Here is a 22589-nt window from a genome sequence, read left to right on the forward strand (position 1 = left end):
GTACAGCCCACTTGCAGCTTAAGTCCCACCCACTTGCGGCTGGCCCACCTATTTGCAGCTGGCTCCGACCTCCTTTTATACTCATCTCGCAGCATTTGGCAAATATTTCCACATTGTGACGTAGACATGTGGGGGCGTCTTTGAATGAGCCGTTTAAGAGGGGCGTAGCAGAGTCTTAACTTTTATAAAGAATATCTCTGGTTTAGAGACTTTAGTCTTTGCAACTTCAGGGATCTTATCTATGCACAAACAGCTTGTAACACTCCAGAGAGAAAGGAAAACTTGAAATCGCATCATATGACCCCCTTTAAGCCCAAGACACACTGCACGATTTTCATCTGTCCCAGACGCAAGACTGGCATTGTGGAAACACACGATGCCAGTCTTTGAGCATCAAATCCTGACAATGAGCAGGCGAGCAACAAGAGGGATGATGGGAAATGTAGTTCTGATTAGGTGACAGAACTGGTGACCATAACACAGTGGATGCAAACAATGCATTTATTTTTTTTCGTACTGTGCACAACCATTCACAACCATTCACAATCACAAATGCTTTCAGTTAAAAAAAAAGAAAAGAAAAAAAAGTTTGTTTTCAATCTTGCTTTCATGTTTACTGTGAATTTTTCAACATCTCTCTGACAATTACTTTCAGTTTTGTACATAAATATACATAGGAGCTCATGAAAGAAGAGCTTTAGGTTTTGAATAACTATGTGTATATGATATATCTAAAAATATTATAATATTATGGCAAAGGTGTTTGCAACGTAAGACAAATAACGTAAGTCTGCTTTTGAGATGTGTTTGTGATATTTTGAATGCAGTGCTTCATTTTGCAAGAGATCTGAGGCATTTTGTGTGTGCCATTCTTGGATTTGTGTGTAAAGTTCTGAGAAAGAGAAACAAAGTTTTGAAAAAGTGTGTGAAAAATCTCTCTCAAAAAACATGCTTGAGTAGGCCTATTACCATAACCTGCTATTATTCCCTTCTACCACATCCGTCCACTCATCTCTCACTCTCTCTCTCTCATTCTCACTCTTTAAACACACTAGATAGCACACAGAAACAGTGCATAGACAAGGAAAGTTTAATCCACTTTACAGTTACAAATGTTTTAAAAATATAAATCATTGGCGTCAATATCAAGCAGTACTCCATTATGAAAAAATACAGTAAATACCTATGATGCACTGCATCCATACAAGTAATGGATCAAAACAGCGTACACGTCTTACAAAAAAGGCTAAACAGTATGTATATGCCTGTGGTTATACATATTTTTACAACATATTTTCATTAGTATTTTGTTTGTCAAATCAAAGAGAACCCTGTAAACATTTATTATAAAGTGAAATTTGAAGCAAATCTCTTTTTGATTTTAAATTTGTCTGTTGTGTTTAGAAACATTGAGAAAGCGAAATTAATAAATCTAACTTCAATTTTAAGACTAATAGACTACAATTGGAAAGACATTGGTTTTAAGGAGTCAAGCCCTTAAAATTCATTTTGCATATTCACTATTACTAAGGCCAATTATACTAATGTTTGGGTTTGCAAATGTATTTTAGGACTTGGAAAAATGGGGCATTTTTTAATATACAGAATGTAAATCCAATATTGTTGCAATCCTGAGTTGTTTCAAGTTGGTACATTTTCACGCTGTGTTCTTTTCCAAGATACTGTCAAAAACATGCTTTATAAATAAATAAATATTTGAATGCAAACCACGATTTCTGCAGAAAGCATTCAGAAGCCAGAGAGGTAGCTATCTACTCTTTATTTGTGTGTCATAAAGAGTAGGGATAATCCAAATGCTCGGAATGGCAAACTATCATACTGTTCTTATTGTTTGCACAGTATGTATACTAAGTGCAATATGTATAGAATACTCGAGTTAAGCCCTGCCAAAATTGTGTGGTATACAGCAGACCACACTGCCTACTATGTCCCATGAACCAATGTGCTTGGCAGCCGCATTTTGTGACGCTTTTAAAAATTATATTTAATTTAGCCTAATTTTTTAATATAATATATGAAAATAAATTTTACAGAAAATTAATTAGAAATGCAAAATAACATACCAAACACTTTTATTTTTTGACAGGAAGTATAATGTGCAGTATGAAGTACACATCACACTAGTATTCCACTCCGAACATAGTTGGTTTATGATAATCATGTCCCTGTCTGTATAGCTGGTTCAATGTTGCCATTCAGCCAAGAAAAAAAAACAACAACAACCAATTATACATAGCTGTTATTAAGAATATTAGATGTTTCAATTGATGTTAAATTTAACTAGTAAACATTTTTTTTTTGCACTTTACATTTAATAATAGCATATATTTGTGAGTAAATGTATTTGTATTTACAATAAGCTTTTTATGTATGTACATAAATCACCACACCATGCTTAAATACAGACAGCAACATATTACTTAAACATTCAACCTTATAAAACAGCCTATGTTTAAGTCTGTAAAAATTAGGAATGTGTTGTACTGCGATTTACCTTGCTAACTGTCTTGACGCTCAACAGGACAGCAATACTTTTGAGAAACGGAACCATATATATATATATAGATAGATATATAGATAGCAAATCCTCATTTTCACTGTTGCAACCATGATCAGTAGGCAACATCACTTTTAAACACATTCAAGAACACAATGCCACCTGTGCATCACTGTGCAATCATACATATATTTTTGAAAACACCAGAGCATGTAAAGGGCTACCACAGAAACAACAACTGGCCAGTTCAGTTGAATTTATTCTTTGACCCACCATCTCATATTGGCATCTTGATCAATACAGGAAGTCTGCGCAAGCAACACTGCAGGCAAAATCACACGACACATTGCCTTTTACTATAAATACTTTTATACTTTTTAAACTTTAATTTCCTGTCTTTACCACACATGTAAAAATAAATGCAGAAAGCAGATACAGATATAGAACAACATAAACCACAATTTGTTTAAATCAAATAATTGTTCATTGAAATTCATAAGTTTTAGTTTCTTTTTTTAAAGATATAACTTAATTTTTATTTTTATATATATAAGTGTTTTTTTTTTCAACTTTTTCCGCAAGCATCTGGAGATTTCTATTATGTGACTTTTTATATTGAATGTTTTTTTTCTTTAACTTCTGGACAGCAGTGAACGGAAACAAACAAAACAATAAAATTGGAGTCAAGTCACATATTCATGTAGTTTAATGGAGGTTACTTTCATACAGGTTCCAACATTGAAAAGAATCCAAATTGTCAAATATATTTATATAATATGGACCACAGCCTCGTAGTGATGTTTATTCAGTATCCTATAGTTTTTTCTTGTAAAATGACCATTCAGTATATCAAAATTCTCTGATTTAAATTCCTCTCCTGAGTATTTTTAATGTTGTAATAGAAAGGGGTTTACAAAAAACAATAGCTTTGCAATATTTACAGGATGGCAGCATTAAACATTAGACATTTACAAAGCCACCGACAGTGCATAGCTTAGAATAGCCATATATGCCATGCAGGTGAATTTGATGGTAAACAGCAATGTTTTAACATGTACAGCTTCCAACATTCCCAACTGAAAAGATCAAAACATATTTAAACAAATTAAAAAAAAAGTAAAACATTGATACTGAATCCATGAAGGCACCACAGAAAACATTTGAAGCGAGAAAGACGCTCTTAAACATACTGACTGAATGATCTGTTCTGAAGACTTAGTGTAAAAAAAGACATTTCAAAAACAAACTAAAATGTAATTTACACGAAATCAGAGCTTCTTTTGGATGTACAAAGCATCTGAGACGTGGCAACACAACTAATATGTAGAATCTCATGGATGTGAAATCTGTTTGTACCTTAGTTGAAAAGAAAGAATATTTACTGTTCAAGATGTGCATTTAAAATGGGCAATCTTAGCATAACCTAACGCCAAAATTCATAATCTCGTAAAATGTCACCAAATCTAAAATGTATGTGCATTAAATCAGGCCACATACCAACAGCCACTGTCGCATTTTGAATTAAAAGAGAAACAGGCCAGTGGATTTTAGTTCAGGAAAAGATAAATGAAAGTAGATGGTTTTGTTTTAAAAATGAGTTAAAACACTGTCCAACCTCTATCCAGCTCCCACAATAGCATATATATATATATTACCCATGAAGTACCTGTGGCAATCTTCTTGGCTCTTTTCAAACTCTCATTAAACAGAATCGCTCCATTGGAATAGCAGTGACCCCATTCCCACCTGGGTTCTTTACATTGCAGCGCCTCCAAGTGGCAGGATGCTGGAGCTACTCAGTATTCCTGGCCAGACTGAGGGTGTAGCAGGACTCCAGTGGAAAAACAGGACAGTCAGTCATTGGTTACTGCAGGATGATTGACACTCAGACCCGACTAGTAGAATGGACATGGTAGGTGCAGTTCTGGATGTCATTTCCATCACTGACACCCTCAGAACAGCCACTATTTTCCCTCCGCAGGGCTAAAAAAGAGATAGAGAGAGAGATTAGTCCTCCTTGAGCACCTATTGAGAAATAGTCCTCCTTAAGTAACTAACAGCATTTCAAGAACATGTCATTTTTCACTCCAATGTCTAAATAAAAATAAAAAATTATGCTATGCCTATAGAAAATGAGGTGGCAGCATTCCTGTTACCCTACAGAGAATGTGCAGTTTGGAGAACAAATGGATGAATGGAAAAAGAAATTGAAGTGATTTTAGAACCAATAAGATTTTTGTGGAAATTAAGCACACACACAAATCATCAAAAATGATTCTTAATATTATTTAAATTTTAATATATGTACTAGTGCTGTCAAACGATTAATCACATCCAAAATAAAAGTTTTTGTTTACATAGTATTTGTGTGTGTACAGTGTATATTTATTATATATATATATATATATAAATACATACATACGCATGTATATATTTAAGAGAAATATGTTATATATATATATATATATATATATATAAAATATACACAGTACACATTATGTAAACAAAAACTTTTATTTTGGATGCGATTAATATTTGCACATTATTGTAGTATGTTGTGCTGTATTTAACGTAGGCTGATTTAAATGAAAAAAAGACCTGTATTAAGTACTATATTACTCTAAAAATTAGATTTTCCACATTATAGTAATTTAAGTAATTTGATTTTTTTTTAAATTACCGTAATGAAACTGTTGGGAAAATATTCTTAAATAAAAACAATGTTTAAAAAATGCCAAAAGAAAATTCCCCCATGCAAAATGAAATGTCATTTTTCTCTCTTTCTTTTTTTTACATTACGGGCTGAAATATGACCTGAGGCCAGTTGCATAAACTTAGCCAACATGTTAAGAATTAAGTAGTTTGACCAACTAGCAGTTGACAAGGGGTAATCAGTCATACTTTTTCAATACAAATAAAAACCAATCTGCCTTTTCATAACTGAATTTAAAAAGTTATGACCAGTCTTGAGAAAAAAAAAGATGACTAACTTTTTAAGACTAGTCTAAACCGTGTATGCAACTGGCCCCTGGCTTGACTAAAAGCTGGTCTAATACTGTATATATACTGTAAGATTTATGATGGTGCAAATATTTGCTTTGCTTTATTATGACTGGGAGTTAACAGTAGTGTCTGTCTGGATGGATGCTATGAAAAAACAGTAGGAAATATAAATGTGACATGTTTAGATACTGACAGCTCTCTTCCTCGTCCCCCTCGGGAAGCAGCAGGTGCCCGTGGCAAGGGCTGGGCAGGGTGGACTGCGTTTGGCCCTCCTGACTGGTTCCCAACTGCAGCCTGCGCATGTGACGAACTACTGCTGTGGCATTAAATGCTTGCTGTGTATGATAGTAAGAGAAAGACGTCGATTAAAATCAGAAAGCATGCTTTTCACCGGTAATACTTTATTAACATTCTCAGATAAGGTTCTTTCACTCTCATATATGCACAGATTTACCTTCCACTTGCTTTTGGCAAAGTTCTTCTTAATTTGGGCACTGACAGATTCATGGATATTCTTATCCAACGCTGTGTCTCCAGCGATCCTGAAGTACAAAACAGACATTTAAGTTTCCTCCAATGTCAACCTTATCTTTGGGTGTACGGCAATACACAATAAATGCGCTATATAAATGCATCATTCATTTATTCATTCATCTGGTTGTATAAAAGCAAAATATCTTTTTGAGGAGCCATTCTGCTGTTTTAAAGCCACAATGAAATGCAAATGCAAAGCTCTGTCATCAGCTATTCCCACATGTATGTTCTTCCCAAAGCAGTATGACTTTCTCCCTACATTTTAAGTCAAATGAACATTTATGATAATTATGTATCAAGAACTGACCAAAATTTTATTCGCTAGAAATCTTCCCTCAGACACAGCTCTCAAATGTTGTCTTTACGATGCTTTTTTTGAGTTCTACAACATCCATCCCTTTATTTACTTTCACAGTATGGAAAGAGCGATCTCTTTTTTCATTCCATAAAAGAAAGCTATATGGGTTTGAAATGACACATAAATAAATGATGTTGCTGGAAAGGATTTCACAAGCTCTAGATTATCTGGAACTGGGAGAGGTACTCATTGTGTTGTTGGACCCGTTGACAGATGTTTGAAAGGTTGAAATGTGATGGTTCATGACAATGCCTGACTACATTTTCAAGCAGTAAGGCCACAACATATGGTAACTATAATGGTTATGGCAATAAATATCTGGACGTGTGCTGTCATTGTTTAAATTGCTGCATGACAGACTCAAAGTATTAAAGTGCTATAGGTGAGATTTACAGTATCACTGATGATTAGTCTCAGTGTGGTGTCTCAACTCATACCATGGGTGCTGAAGAGCCTGTTCGCAGGTGTAACGCTGGCTGGGATCTTTTTCCATTAAATGCACAATAAAATCTTTGGCTGAGAAAAGAGCACAGTGTGAAAGTTCAGAACTGTTTCCATAATGTCACTGAGAAACAAAGAAACTTTCAGAGGATGATAGAAAGAAACAAAGAGAAAATAACTTGTCCTCAATTTCTTGAGAGATTCTTTTGTTTGATCTGCCAGACATAAAAGTAATATTTTCATTGACTCCAAATATATTTGACAACCATTAGTGTTTGGTAAAAGAAAGAATGAAAACTCAAGTTTTAACCTCACTAAACTTATGAAAATTCAGGGAAACGTTACAATCAAAGTGTTATACCTGAGTCAGAGATATCATCCCAGTACGGTGAATCAAACTCATACTCTGCCTTCAGGATCTGCTCAAAGAGCTTGGCATCATTCTCATCGTAAAATGGTGGATAGCCACATAAACTGAGAGGAGATAAACAGAAGTCCAGTTGAATTCTTGGGAATTAATTCAGTTCAGGTAAAACATTAGGAAATTTAAATGAAGCAGAGAGAAGGGAAAAGATGTTAGTATACACACGTATAAGCATCAGTAATAGTCAAACTCACAGAATGTAAGCGATGACCCCGATTGACCAGCAGTCCACTGCTTTACTGTACGGCTTCTGCGCCAGAACCTCAGGAGCTGAAGATCAGAATAAATGGGTTCAAACATCAATTTAATTTATCACTTCAGCCCTTTCTAGTAAGTAGGTAGACTAAACAACCCTAACCAAAAACTTTACAAATTTTGTGGTTAATTAATTATATAACAGTAGTGTGATTAAGCATGCTCCTCAACCCATATACAAAAGGATTTTCCTACCATCGGAGCAAATAAGGTACCACCTTTAAAACCATTTAATTAACTGGTATGTTAACAGGGATGGGTAGTAACGGAATACATGTAAATTATTTACGCATTTAATATACAAAATATGAGTAACTGTATTTTCATTACGGTTACATCCAAAAAGTATTTTAGATTTAGTATTTTTTGATTACTTTGAACAGCAAATGGTAAATCTCCAATTCTGCCCTCTCACAGTTCTGCTCATAAGTTTCATACCCCTTGCAGAATATGCAACATTTTAATAATTTTGAAATCATAATAAAGAGGATCAATATATTGTATGTTATTTTTGTTTAGTATTGTCTTCAATAAGCTTTTTCACAGCTTTTTTTATATATACTCCACAAGAGAAAACAACTGAATTTATAAAAATGGCCCCAATGTCCTTAGCAGTTAACTGCCCACTGTTCTTCAGAAAAATCATTCAGGTCCTGCACATTCTCAGGTTTTCCAGCATCTTCTGCATATTTGAACCCTTTCCAAGCATGATTTTTTTTTTTTTTAAAGATTTATTTTTGGCATTTTTGCCTTTAATTTTGATAGGACAGATCAAATTTGACAGGAAGCGAAGTTGGAGAGAGAGGGGGGATGGGATCGGGAAAGGTCCGTGAGCTGGGTCTCGAACTCTGGACACCTGAAAGGCGCTGTATGTCAATGCGCTGCCCACGAGGCTACCGGAGCCAAGAATGATTTTTTGACCCATTTTTCATACTAAGGACAACTGAGGGACTCATACACAACTATTGCAAAAGGTGAAAACATTTACTGATGCCCAAGAAGGAAAAACAATGCATTGAGAGCAGGGGGTGTAAACTTTTGATCAGGATGATGTACGCATTTTTCTTATTTTGTTTAAAGATCTTTTTTTTTTTTTCATTTAGTACTGCCCTTCATTAGCCAATACTTACATGTTTCCCAGAAGACAAAATAAGTACAATTTACCCTGTTCATCCAATTCAAAAAGTTTACACACCCCAGCTATTAATGCATTCTGTTGCATTGTATTTCTTTTTTTATGGTTGTCTGCATTTTTGTCCTTCAAGAAATATTGTAGACAACTGATGCTGTTAAAAATAATACGCAGAGGAAAACCAAGTCCTGTGTTTGGTGGATGTCATTTTTCTCTAGAGGACCCGTTACCTTATTAGTATTAAATAGTAATTATTAGTATTACTATTTAAACTAAACTGAGCTAGACAATGACGTCTCTGAATTCAATAAGGAAATGCCTTTAACTGAAAATTAATTAATTAATTAACAACATTAGTAAACATGCACTAAGAATGAACAATACTTCTACAGCATTTATTAATCTTAGTTAATGTTAATTTCAGCATTTACTAATGCATTATTAAAATCAGAAGTTGTGTTTGTTAACATTAGTTAATGCACTGTGAACTAACATGAATAAACAATGAACAACTGTATTTTCATTAACTAATGTTAATAAAGGACACCTTATTGTAAAGTGTTACCGTAAATTCTAATGTTGTGTAAAAACTAGGAGTAGTAAAGGTGATAATACTGGTTCTAGATACATTTTTGATATATCGTTGCTTACTCTTCTGTTTTCATTCATCCACGTGGAAAAGATACTCATACCCAAGTTTCAGTTTTTCTCTGTTTTTTTATATAAATATCACGCATCTAATTTTCCCTGACACACATACAGGATATTCTTTAGAATTGAGTGCCCAAGGAAACCAGTTTTAACCAGTCATTTCTAAGCTATGGCTAGTGCTACACATGAAAACTTCTAAGAGATGAGGAAAAGAGATGAAGGCTCATAGGTAAACCAGAAGAATGTTATAAAATAAGAAAAGACTGATGTTAGATTGAGTTTACCCCAGGATTTGAACTACATATCTAGACAAAACACTTCTGATATTCTCAGTTGGTTTATGTATATTACCCTCTTCAGTTTACTTCAACAGTGTTCAAATCTTAAAGGCTGTTTCATCTAGATATATAGCATACTTTTGCATATGGAGGTGTGTCTTACCTACGTATCCTGGAGTGCCACACGCTGTGCTCATCACACTACCTGAACCCTCAATCTTTGACAGGCCAAAATCACTGATCATGATTTTGGAGTCTTCATCCATACTGTAATACAGCAGGTTCTCTGGCTGTGTTAGAAAAAGAGACACAAATAGACAATTGAACATTTTGTGTGTGGCGCATATATATACACACACAGAAAAGGCAACATAGACATTTACTGTCACAGTGAGTTAGGTGACCAAACATGCACAGAGACCGTCTCTTTATTCATCTGCCAGCAGAGATATTTAATTAACCAGAGCAAGAATCACACTTCACTGCACTGTTATAAACAAACACATTTTGCATAAAGACTGATGTAACTCACATTTATTGTAACCCCAGAAACCATGAAGGAAAGTAACTAGATGAAAATATGTCAACGTATGATAATAACTGACTCTGTAGCAAGAATTTAGCTTGATCAACATCTTTTTTTATTTAAAGAAATGAATACGTTTATTCATCAGAAATGCGTTAAATCGATCAAAAGTGACAGTAAAGAGGTTTATACTGTTATGATCATCAAGAATTAAATAATAATAATAATAATATGAGGCAGCACAACTGTTTTCAGCATAAATAATAATGAGAAATTATACATAAGCAACTAATCAGCATATTGCAATGATTTTCTGAAGGATCGTGTGACACTGAAAACTGCTTTGCTATCTCAGGAATTACATAAAAAAGAATAAAATAGAAACAACTTCCCTTAAATTTCATAATACTACTTTTATAATGTATTTCAAATAAATGCAGCATATACATACAAACATACACACATGCACATATGTGACCCTGGACCACAAGACCAGTCTTAAGTCTCTGGGGTATATTTGTAGCAATAGCCAAAAATACATTGTATGGGTCAAAATTATAGATTTTTCTTTTATGCCAAAAATCATTAGGATATTAAGTAAAGATCATGTTCCATGAAGATATTTTGTAAATTTACTACCGTAAATATCAAATCTTAATTTTTGATTAGTAATAAGCATTGCTAAGAACTTTAAAAGGCCATTTTCTCAATATTTAGATTTTTTTCACCCTCAGATTCCAGATATTTAAATAGTTGTATCTCAGCCAAATATTGTCCGATCCTAACAAACCATACATCAATGGAAAGCTGATTTATTCAGCATTTATTCAGCATGATGTATAAATCTCAATTTGAATTTTGAAAAACTGACACTTAAGACTGGTTTTGTTGTCCAGGGTCACATATGCAAAATATATTGTTATGTACCTTTTAGTAAGGATATTAATGAAATTAAAGTTTTAAAAATAATTTTACAGTTTTACTTTATTTATTTGTTGGTTTGTTTCAAAATGTGTTTTCTAATGTCCTCAGAATGGTTGTTAGATTGTAGTTTGTGGTTTCTAGGGTGTTTGGGTACTTCCTAGGTGTACTAAGGAGTGGTTATTTGATAGACAGCAAAATTCCCTAGGTTTTGGTGGGGGGCTCCTCAAACTCACATCTCCCATATGAGAAGTGGGGCTCAACATGCTCAAGTCATGCACTAACTCCTCACCTTGACTTTATTCTAAAGTTTAAAATGGGACTGGAGCCATTTACCTAGAACTACTTTCCTGGAGGCAAAGGCCCAACTATTAATATCAAGGACTATCACCATCAAGGACTTGGAATGGGAAAAGAAGATTCAAAACATTCAGAACAGATTTCTGACACTCTGTGGTTGAAATAACTCCTTTAATTGGTTTCATCAGACCTGTTTTCCTCCAGACCAACTGCTGTCTCACCTTCAGGTCTCTGTGAACGATGCCCATGTCATGCAGGTACTTCACAGCATCCAGGATCTGCTGGATGAGCTTACTGGCATCTTTCTCCGTGTAAAATCCTTTTTCCACAATCCTGTCGAACAGCTCACCACCGGACACTCTGCCAACGGAAAAACAGAGATGCTTGCAAATCTGTTTTAGGTTTCTGAGTCTTTCTCACACACACACCAACGCACATGCTCACTTGCTGTCGGTTTATTTATTTTTTTACTCCAGACAGACGGGCACACAGCAGGATCACAGCAGAACCACATGGTGATGCTGTACTTCATCACAACCACCAGAGGAAGCTGTTTTACTCATTTATGTTGAAAGACTGGGTAGACACTCTCTCTTTTACACATATCTCATTGTGGTTAAGTAAACTTCAAAAATGACTCATAGAAATTCTGTAGCAGCAAGGTGATTTCCTTCCTTAGAAGTGGTTACACTACCCAATCTATATTAACAGATGTTTATTCTGAGGCACTAACACAAACAATACCATGGTAATATCAAGGAGTTTGGGCATGAAGAATAGTATGGCTCTGACTATTATATATCAAACAAGCAATACCATGAGACACCATCACTATAAAATGGTGCCACTAGGGTGATCTGGGATGACTAACAAAAAATGAGCTTTTTTCACCATACTTAAAACACTCCAGCTTTTCTATATGAGTGAATTTCATGGAAATGTCAAAAAAGTCATATTCCACACTGAAAATAAAAAGGATTACAACTATACTTTTTTCATTTTTATTGTACCTGTTTTATATATTTCTCTCCCAATTATCATATCTGTAATGAAAAAATGGACAAATGATTTTATATTGTTTTTATTGCAGAGTTTATATTTATATAGTTTTTATTTTACTATACTAATAAAATGTATTGCTTCTCTATTACAGTAATGAGAATTTGAGGAAATATGCTTAATTGTCTAAATAAATGTCACAATGCAGTAGTCATATTGGTCCTGAAATAAGGTTCATTTCATTAAGGCAGAAAATAATTTTTGCGGTGAAACATTATACCAGCATTTCTCTGAGAGATTCACCCATTTGTTGGATGAACAAGACATGCTGTTCATTTCCTCCTAACTTCTCAACACAAACAGTGAGGAGACAGTGAAACTTCATTCAGAAGTGACTGTGTTTTGTCTCTTCGCATGTGTAGGATGAAGGGAACGCTGAGGGTGGGATTTCATAGTCTGTGGTATTTGAAGCCTCAAGACTGTGGGTGCTAACACACACACACACACACATGTACATGCATGCAGAGTTAATCTCTCACTGAGTTGAAAGCCCAGGCAAGCTTGGAGTCCTGCTGTATGCATGCAGAGTTGCCATCACCCGGAAAATATGACAATGAACATCTCTCTCGCTTCCCTTTCTGTCATTCTGTCACTCTTGATCTCTCTGTTAACACAGCTATTGTGGAAAACGACCCTTTGCTGCGTTTCTCTCTCCATCGTTTGCCATCCATGATATAATCTGTCTCTCTTCTCTGTATACGCAACTAACTCTCTCTCTACTGACATTTTAGACGGTAGGTGTGAAGACGCAGGTGTGAGCATATTTTCCCAGCTCTGTTCAGTGGGCTAATGCGCTTGTGTGTGTGTGGTTGTTTAGCCTTTTCCTTGATTTCTCAGTGGAAAAGACAATAGCGAGGCTCTCTGGCACATAAGTAATTAAAAGAGGTTGACACTATGAGGGGGCGAGAGAGAGCCGAGGGGGGTGACACACACAGTCATGCATTACCTGCTTCTCTGTAGCTCTATGGGGCCTGTTAGAAAGACACATGATAGCTTCTAGTATTGTGTTGTGTGTCTCCTATGGGGATCGTCTGGTCTGAAATATTCCTCTCTTTGCTTGAGCATCCAGACCAGAGGTGCGTTTCCCAAAAGCATAGTTAGCTAAATATGATCTCAAGTTGTGTTATTACCGACATAGTTCAATGCTTCAGCATTTCCCGAAACCATAGTTCCAGTGAACATTGGATGGAAATACAGCTATATACCATTCAGCATGTATCATTCCGTTTTAATTTTGCGTCTGTTAGTTTGTAAAATGAATCAAAGCCTGGTTTCTGAAGAATGTGCATATGCGTAAATGTAGAACCATATGACGTAAGAGGGAACCTGTGGTTGAATCAAACATCTTAAAATACAGCAAAAACAAAGGAGAACAAAATAGCAAAGTCATCTTCAAATGCTGTCTGCATCATTTAAAGCAATAATCGGACATTTGCATCTCGAAGCGATCAAGAAACAGAAGTTGTTCCTTCACCATTCTTTGAGTCATGTTCAAACAACAGAAGTGTGAAAGAAGCTACTATAGTTTCGGGAAACAGTCATGATTAACTTGCTAATTTCGCCAACGTACAATGTATGTTACATTATTGTACGGGAAACACACCACAACTAATAGGTTTGGGGCAGGGCTATGTGTTTATTCAACCAATGGTGGATATTGGGGGACAGTTCAGCAAAATCATTGTTTTTGCGATTTTGTTTAGTGATGGCTAGTGGCACTGAAATTACGCGCTGCACCTTTAAACAGTCTGTCATTCTTTAAACTGACTCTGTTATTATTTACCCATATATGGACATGGTCATTTTGTGCTTTCTCTGTGTGGTCTATCAGTAGATCTCAAGTTCAGAGAAAATGGCAAGAACTCTTTTTGCTCTGTTACTTTGGCTCTCTCTTAACATGCTGCTTCGGCGATGACAACAATTTCAGAAACCTACTATACCTTTTGTGAAAAAGAGTACTTATTATGGAAATAATATACTTTAAAAGACTATAATTAGGTGTGAACTGAATGTAATGTTTTCAGACACTTAACTGCATATTATTAATGATTAAATTAAATGTATTATATTTTAAATTTACATTAAATGCAGAAAGTTGAACTTAAAAGTGTTTTTTAAGTAGGAATTAATTAGCAGAATTTCATATTCACTTCAGTTGTCTTTAAAATATGGTTAAAGTGTACTGTTAAATGTACTGACAAGCATTTATGGTAACTAAAATATGCTTTAATGTCATATATTTAAATACATTTGCAATTACAATTTTTTAAAGATGACTCAGTGAATGAGTACATTTAAAAATACATAACATTTAAAAAAATAATATCAAATAAGACTACAGTTAAAATATTGTTGTTGTTTTTTTTTTTAGTATGTAGTAAACTCATTAATGTAAGTGCACTTTGTTAAAACATGACAAATGCTCCCTCTGGCTGAGAATGCAACACATTCTTGCACTGTGTTATGGATGAATTCTGAAATATTATAGAATACAGTGAAAGTGTTTGCATTCACACACTTATGTAGAGAATGTTTTGGGTCTAAATGTCTATATTAATGTATGGTAGCAATAATATTAATTGTAATAATGCCTTTGCATTTTTATTTGTTGCATACAGATGCTCTAAAAGTTGGCTCTTAGTCAACATTGAGATCTTTAAGGATTCATTTACCATAAAAGCCACACAATATCTGAACTTGGAGAGGCTTTAAGTCACGGAAATGAATGAGTTTGAGATTAGGAACTAAAAATGGCAACCAGCAAATGGCAGCTGCACTAGATAATAGCTGAATTGTTTGGAAGTCGGCTCACATACTGGCTTTACATGTGGAAAGCATGAAAATATGAAATAATTAATGATCAATCACTCACAGTTGCATGATAAGGTAGAGGTGTGATTTACTCTCAAAGATGTCCTCCAGGGAAACTATGTTGGCATGTTTAATCCTAGGAGAGAGAGAAAAAAAATAACATGTCAAGCCAGGAATAAGGCAAATGCAACAGTGTGTACTGAAAGTGAGGCACAACTGTTGTGCCTATGATATTGTTAAACATAAGATAAGCTCAATCGACAGCATTTGAGGTATAATGTTTAAATATCACAAAAAATAATTACTCATCCCTTGTTGTCTGATTCGTAATTTCCATGAATTCTTCTGTAAAAATGGCAAATTATTTGAGCTGCAAAGTTGTTTTTGCCAATTTATGACCATTTTGGGGTTTTGTTTTATGATGTCATGCCAAAAATGTTGTAAAATGTTCTATAACTTAAGACAAAAATGCTAGTTAAGCAACTTCATCACACTAAAATCATTTTGACATGCATATGGTTTCCTACTTGTTGCTACATGTTTGAAACAGCAAGTAGTTTTTGCAGTAAAACAACATTATTCAACAAGTGCTGCCAACTGAGCATAACTTGTATTGAACCTGAAATATTCCTTTAAGGCACGGAACTGATACATAGCATGCAAATTTGTTTGGGTGGAGCCGAACGTGTCATAGAGTGTTATAATTAGTGTTTGTGTTACTGCAGCTTCACAGCTCATATTAACAGCTTTAATCAGTCTGTCTCCATGAGAGCTGTTCTGACACCAGATCTCTACTCGTCCAGACGAATCTCTGCCACAATGTTCTAGACTGTTAAACTGACCCAGAGATGCTTCATAAATATTTACCAAGGGGATCCGGAATCAGATTTCCTGTTGCCTATAGCCTGAGATGCGATGTAAATATGAAACCAGGTCTGAGTGCATTGACTACTGAGAAAGAGAACGAGAGGAAACCCAGACAGAGCTCTCATTTGGTTCCATCAAATGCCTCATGCCTATTATAAACATAGTGTAAGGCATGTTACTAACAACAACATAATGTGACATTTCCAGAGCAGCTGGCACAAGCAAGGCACTCGGGCAAAAACATCTCACAAAAGTGTGGAGAAAAGTGTTTCATCTTTATTTTAATCCGCTGCCTTCAGTGGTTCCATAAGTATTTTCCCCATCCATTTTCTTCTCCATGGGGATTTCAAAACATTCTTCAATTAAAAAAGTTCCAAGCCATCGACCAAAACTTCCAGCTCTGAGATGGATCACAATATTAAAGCAAAACAATATTTGAAAATTAAATAAGACAAAAGTACAAAACTTTGTACATAATGTTTCTTTTATTAGGGGATAATTCAACTACTCGCTGCAAATGACATAATTTAATCAGAGTGACCTAAAATATAACTCGAGACTTACAGTTATTGATTATAAGAATAAAAATAAATAGGCACAAAGTGGTCAAATTATACACTAATATTTAGGTAGTTTGAGACATTTTTACTCAATCATATAACTGTATCTTTGCTTCTTTCTTGCGCTTTTGAGAAGTTTTGTAATATACACAACTCCAATAAATGGATATATTGATCTTCAATAATTCAACAGTCCAAGGTTAATTATGCCTGACATGGCCTACGTATTGTAAATTCATTTCAGCTTGGATGACGTTTCAGGGAACTCCAAATGAACAAATTACGTCATGTGAAAAAGAAAAGAAAAAAATCTTTCAGAAATCTTCTGATCAGTGCACACTGCGTAGGAACCCTGAGAACCAGAACGCAGCTCGTGACATATTGAACAGACTGTACTTCCCTCCCACACAGCCTTGTGTTCATTCAAATTAAATATGCCGTCTATTCTGACTAAAGTCTATGAGGGGGTGGATTTTGTATTAATCTAGTGCATAATAGAGAAGAGTTAAAGAAGAATGTATAAACTAATGTCACACATGTTCCTCAATGTCCCCTGAGTCTCCACTGCCCCCACAAAGGTTAACAGCCCAGCTGATCTTCATTGATTTACAGAAGGGCTGGATGAGTGTGTGTGTGACATGTGTGGGCTCTAATTGAGCTGGGAATCCCACACACCTCCCCACTGGCAATACGACACGGCACCTGAATGAGTCACCGAGTCTCTCTTCCTCTCATTCCCATTCTTTCTCTCTTGTCTGCAACATGTACACTCACCCACTCCCCTTCTCGCCTCCTCCCCTTTCAGGCATAGTGGTGGCCTCGTCTTTGACTTCTTCTAAACTACACACCACTCAGACCCACACGACCGTGGGCAGTCAGAGATGGCACGATTCCAAAGCAAAGTTATTATTGTTAATTAATTTGAGTACTGGATTACACTTTATTTTCAGGTGTCCGTTTTAGAGTGTAATTTCACGTAAAAGTACTGTCAATTAAAGTATTTCTGTAATATGAAAGGAACAGTTCACCCAGTAATATCAGTAATATCAATAGAATAGCTCACAGAAAAACATTTACTCACCATCAGGCCGTCCAAGATGTAGATGAGTTTGTTTCTTCATCTAAACAGATTTGGAAAAATGTAGCCTACAATTAGCATTATATCACTTGCTCACCAATGGATGCTCTGCAGTGAATGGGTGCCGTCAGAATGAGAGCTGATTAAAAACAACACAATAATCCACAAGTAATCCACGTTTTTAACTTCAAACTATTTATGGATATGAAAAGATTATTAATTTTAAGTTAAAAAGATTGATTACTTGATGGATACATAACGATGGATTTGTTTCTTACAAACAAGCTTTTCACTTCACAAGATGTTAATTGATGGACGGGAGTCATGCGGTTTACTTAAATTTGTGGATTATTGTGATGTTTTTTCAGCTGTTTGGACTCTCATTCTGACGGCACCCATTCACTGCAGATGATCCATTGGTGAGCAAGTGATGTAATGCTACATTTTTCCAAATCTGTTTGAATGAAGAAACAAACTCATCTACATCTTGGATGGCCTAAAGGCGAGTACATTTTAAGGCAAGGTTCATTTTTGGGGTAAACTTTTACTTTAATAAACAATACATAGTTTCTATTTGTTAAGGGTTTATGCTTAAGGTTTGGTTTAGGGTTAGTTGATTGTAATTATGCATAATTTACTATTACTATAGTAAGCACAAGAAATGCATAACAAGGGCACTGTAAAATAAAGTTTTACACAGTATTGTTTAATATATATAAACAGCTTCAAACTAAAATAAATATAAATTAAAAAAATTCAACACATGAACTTTGCAAACTTTGACAGATCCAGACTCTAATGCGGATTTAAGCAGATATTTACATATGAATGTAGAAGACATTGTATATTTATACTGTATACTGTACTTTGAATTTAAATTGTAATGGTAGTATTCTATTATGGTCATTTTCAAGTACATGTGATCATAGACTGATGAAACAATTTGAAGTGATATTCCTTTTTGAAACATAAAAACTAGGGCTGCCACAATATCAGATTTTCACTACATTATTGTCAAATCATCTAAATAAATAAATCTATCAGTCAAATTAATCTATGATTACTTTTTTATGTCTGAAATGCCCCAAATTATTAATAACCCTGCTTCAAAGTACGTAGACAGATCTTGCACTTGCTGACAGCAGATTTAAGCATGGCCCTCAAGCTTTCCCAGAATACCCTGTGCTCTAGTGTGCACAGTACTGTCAGTGAGCATGACTTTCCTTAAGGACACCCTGTCAGATTCAGTGACATAATCTGGATGTCTTACACAATGCTGACACCACAATCCTGCTGTATCATCTCTGTGGGCGACAAAGACTGGGGCAATGTCCCTGTAGTAAGATACTGTACATTTATTTGAATGAAAAAGCATATGTAAAAAAAAAAAGATAGATAATCTGTTCAATTGCATTATAGGGTTACTACCACATCACTGTTCAACTGCATAAAAAAAAAAAATAATAATAAAATAGATTTTTTCTTTTTTTTTAAATGACTACAAGCTCACATTCAGATCTGACTCCATCCAATCAACAACCCTACATTTTTCCCTTTTAGATTTTCGTAAAAGTAGGAAAGATCTATGAGATTTACAATTTAAACACACATGAACGCCACCGCAAAGTTTTAATTACAAGTGGGAAACTTCTTCAACTCCCAAGTTTCTGAGTTGGGGGCATGTCAGTGAGAAAACACATTTAACGCAATATATGCAGCATTTGTATTTATGGTAAATTTGTTAAAATTAATGAAATTATAATTTTTTGTCATTTACAATAAAACAAAGTTGCATCTAAAAAGTGTGATATAAAAAAGTAGGCCTAACGCGTTAACTTAATTAAACAGTTATGAAAAAATAATGCAATTAAAATATTTTAATGTAGGTAACGCACTGGCCCCGCCCCCACATATGTACATAATCTAATTTCATTCAGTTGACTGTTGACAAATATGATGCAAGGCAACAACTCCATCAATGCAGTTATGCCCTAAAATTTACGATACTGTATAAGGTTACTTATATACTGTACTGTATAAGGTTTTTGTCTAAAATTTATATCACATGATCGATATCACACGAGCAGCAAGAGCAATATCGCATGAGTTGAGTGCTGTTTATGTCAATGAGTGCAAATGTGATATAACAGTTCAGTAAATATTGTCCTATATTTTAAACACAACGAAAATATTACCTATAAAGCCACATCAGAATTGTTGTGCATCTGTGAGCAGCATAGCAGTGTTTAGTTTCTGAATGAATCTGCATTTTGAATGAATCGTGTAAACCAGTGATTCAAAAGGCCATTCATAGATAGAGCCGTTTTCTTAATTCCTGAATGAATCAGCCGTTTGAACGAACTGAATGAATCATAAAGACATTTACAGCCACATGCTAGCAGTTTTAGTTTCTTCTTTAGAATGTATTTTATTTTATGGAAATAAATAAATAAATTAAGTAATATCACAGGAATAGTTAACCAAAAGAATAAATAAAAATACACTAAATTCTGTCATCATTTACTCACCCTCATGTTGTTTCAATCCTGAATGACTTACTTTCTTTTGCACAACATAAAAGAAGGTATTTTGAAGATTTGGTGATACCAGTGACTTTCATTGTATGAACAAATATAGGCCGTTATACCCTAGACAACTATGTGTAATAAATTTTATGTAGAATCAAATAGAATATTTCTTTCTAAAGCTACTATTTGTAATGACTACTTGATACTTTCTCATTTAACGCAATAATAGCTTTAAATAATCTTCTGTGGGTATTTTCACAGCCAAATTTATTTTGCGATTAATTCAAATTAATTAAATCGCCGCACCATGTAATTAATTAAATTACAAATTTTAATCATCTGACAGCCCTAAAAAAAAGATATGAATACATAAACAATTCAGATTTCAGCACCTTTATAAATTGAATAAAAACAAAAAAAGCAAAAACACGTGGATGCACATTCTTTACTCCTCATTTTGTAGAAGATGAGTTTAAAAATCTTGTTGAATTTTTTTTGTAGAAAAGGTGCATCGCCATCTTGCATCGATTCTCTATGATGTTGTATGCAGGACTTCACCAATAATTTTGTCTGTATAAATCCCATCCCTTTCTTACAATCTACTGCAAGCTCGCGTTAAGATTTTCCCTCCACCCAATCAACTACTAATGGACGGAAGTTGTAGATATTGTATGTCACAGTACAAATGAAAAGACCTTTCACAACTTCCATGAGCATAAAATACACAGCACAGTAAAATTTAAAAAAATTTCTGTCTTAACATTGAAGCAATGATGCCTTAAATTTGCTGTCTAAGTAGGACAGCTCATTAGGTTTTGCAAATGAGGATGCAGCTGATTTTTAAAACTCTAGTTTAAGTCTAAGGCCCTTTCACTGGTGCCAGCAGCATTGTTGCGAAATGTGACTTTGCAGCAGGCTATGAGTGCTTCCCCATTCACATGTCGCCTCAAATCTCGCTGTGAACGCTGTGCCTCTTTGCCTGTGGTAACCCGGGCAACCCAGACACTAAAAATAGCGTTAGCTGCTCCGGCTTCAGTCATTCCCACAGAGCTTTATGATTCCAGAGGTTTAAACACAAGCTTCTTAACACACGCACAAATCACTTACTGTCCTCTCACCCTGAGATAACACGGCTGTTACACATAGATGAAGATCTTAATGGACTTTACAACTATGGGCCTCACTGTTCATACAACTAGTAGGTGGTGATATTTAATGTGTGTGTTTGTGTGTGTGTCGTGCACATCCGTAAATTAACTGAAACAGCTGTTTCAGTGACTCACTTGTGGAGCACGGCGATCTCATTTTCAATGCTGTTCTCTTTCCCCTCCAGAGCTTTTTTCGGGATGCATTTTATCGCCACTAGTTTTCTTGTCCTCTTCTCCTCTGCGAGCATCACCTCAGAAAAGGCCCCTCTGTAAGACAAGATCCATATAATCAATCAGTGTCAGTTTTACCAATCAGTATTAACCTAATCAATTTTTGCACCGCAGAAATGATACACAAACTTTAATTGAAGTAAATTTAGTTATATGTGACCCTGGTCCACAAAACCAATCATAAGGGTCAATTTTTCAAAACTGAGATTTATGCATCATTTGAAAGCTGAATAAATAAGCTTTCCATTGATGTATGGTTTGTTAGGATAGGACAGTATTTGGCAGAGAAACAACAATCTGAATATCTGGAATCTGAGGGTGCAAAAAAATCGCCTTTAAAGTTGTCCAAATTAAGTCCTTAGCAATGCATATTACTAATCAACAATTAAGTTTTAAAATACTTACGGTAGGAAATGTACAAAATGTCCTCATGGAACATGATCCTTACATAATGTCCTAATGATTTTTGGCATAAAAGAAAAATAAATAATTTTGACCCATACAATGTATTTTTGGCTATTGCTACAAATATACCCCAGCGACTTAAGACTGGTTTTGTGGTCCAGGGTCACATATTTACACAGATTGTTTAATGCAGCTCAGAGGTGGGCTGAATGCATTTATTCTGTATTTACAATTGCATAAATGATGTTATGAGAATTCAGTAAGACCAGGGGTCCATGAAGGTCAGGGACAGATATACAAAGCTTTTAGACATTTTACATTTCATAACATTTCATGACTATTAACTAAATATTATAAACTTCTATAACATTAACAAACAAATGCTTTTTTTGTTTGTTTGTTTGTTTGTTTTGTTTACAAAACTGCAATAATTTAGTAAATAATATTAAAATAATACAGGTTTCTGGGCCCAAAAAAGTTGGCAAAACCAAAACATTAAAAGGCAAATGCCTATATGCGAAATTCCTAAAATTGTTGGCATAAGTAATATCCTGCTGGGAA

General features: G+C 34.8%; 1 protein-coding gene across 1 annotated transcript in view; it reads right to left on the reverse strand.

Annotated features, from left to right (window-relative positions):
* Positions 1-2759: 2759 nt before the first annotated feature.
* The window catches only part of camk1b (calcium/calmodulin-dependent protein kinase Ib), a 49125-nt gene continuing 29295 nt past the window's right edge, over positions 2760-22589 (reverse strand). The window contains exons 3-12 of the mRNA XM_079395888.1: positions 21528-21659; positions 15273-15347; positions 11563-11701; positions 9758-9884; positions 7473-7548; positions 7216-7328; positions 6851-6929; positions 5976-6063; positions 5715-5856; positions 2760-4501 (exon numbers count right to left, since the gene is read on the reverse strand). Coding sequence (XP_079252014.1) covers positions 4404-4501; positions 5715-5856; positions 5976-6063; positions 6851-6929; positions 7216-7328; positions 7473-7548; positions 9758-9884; positions 11563-11701; positions 15273-15347; positions 21528-21659 — 1069 coding nt within the window. The 3' untranslated portion in view covers positions 2760-4403. The remainder of the gene's footprint in view (positions 4502-5714; positions 5857-5975; positions 6064-6850; positions 6930-7215; positions 7329-7472; positions 7549-9757; positions 9885-11562; positions 11702-15272; positions 15348-21527; positions 21660-22589) is intronic.

Source organism: Barbus barbus (genome assembly GCF_936440315.1).
Source record: "Barbus barbus genome assembly, chromosome: 37".
Classification (NCBI taxonomy): Eukaryota; Metazoa; Chordata; class Actinopteri; order Cypriniformes; family Cyprinidae; genus Barbus; species Barbus barbus.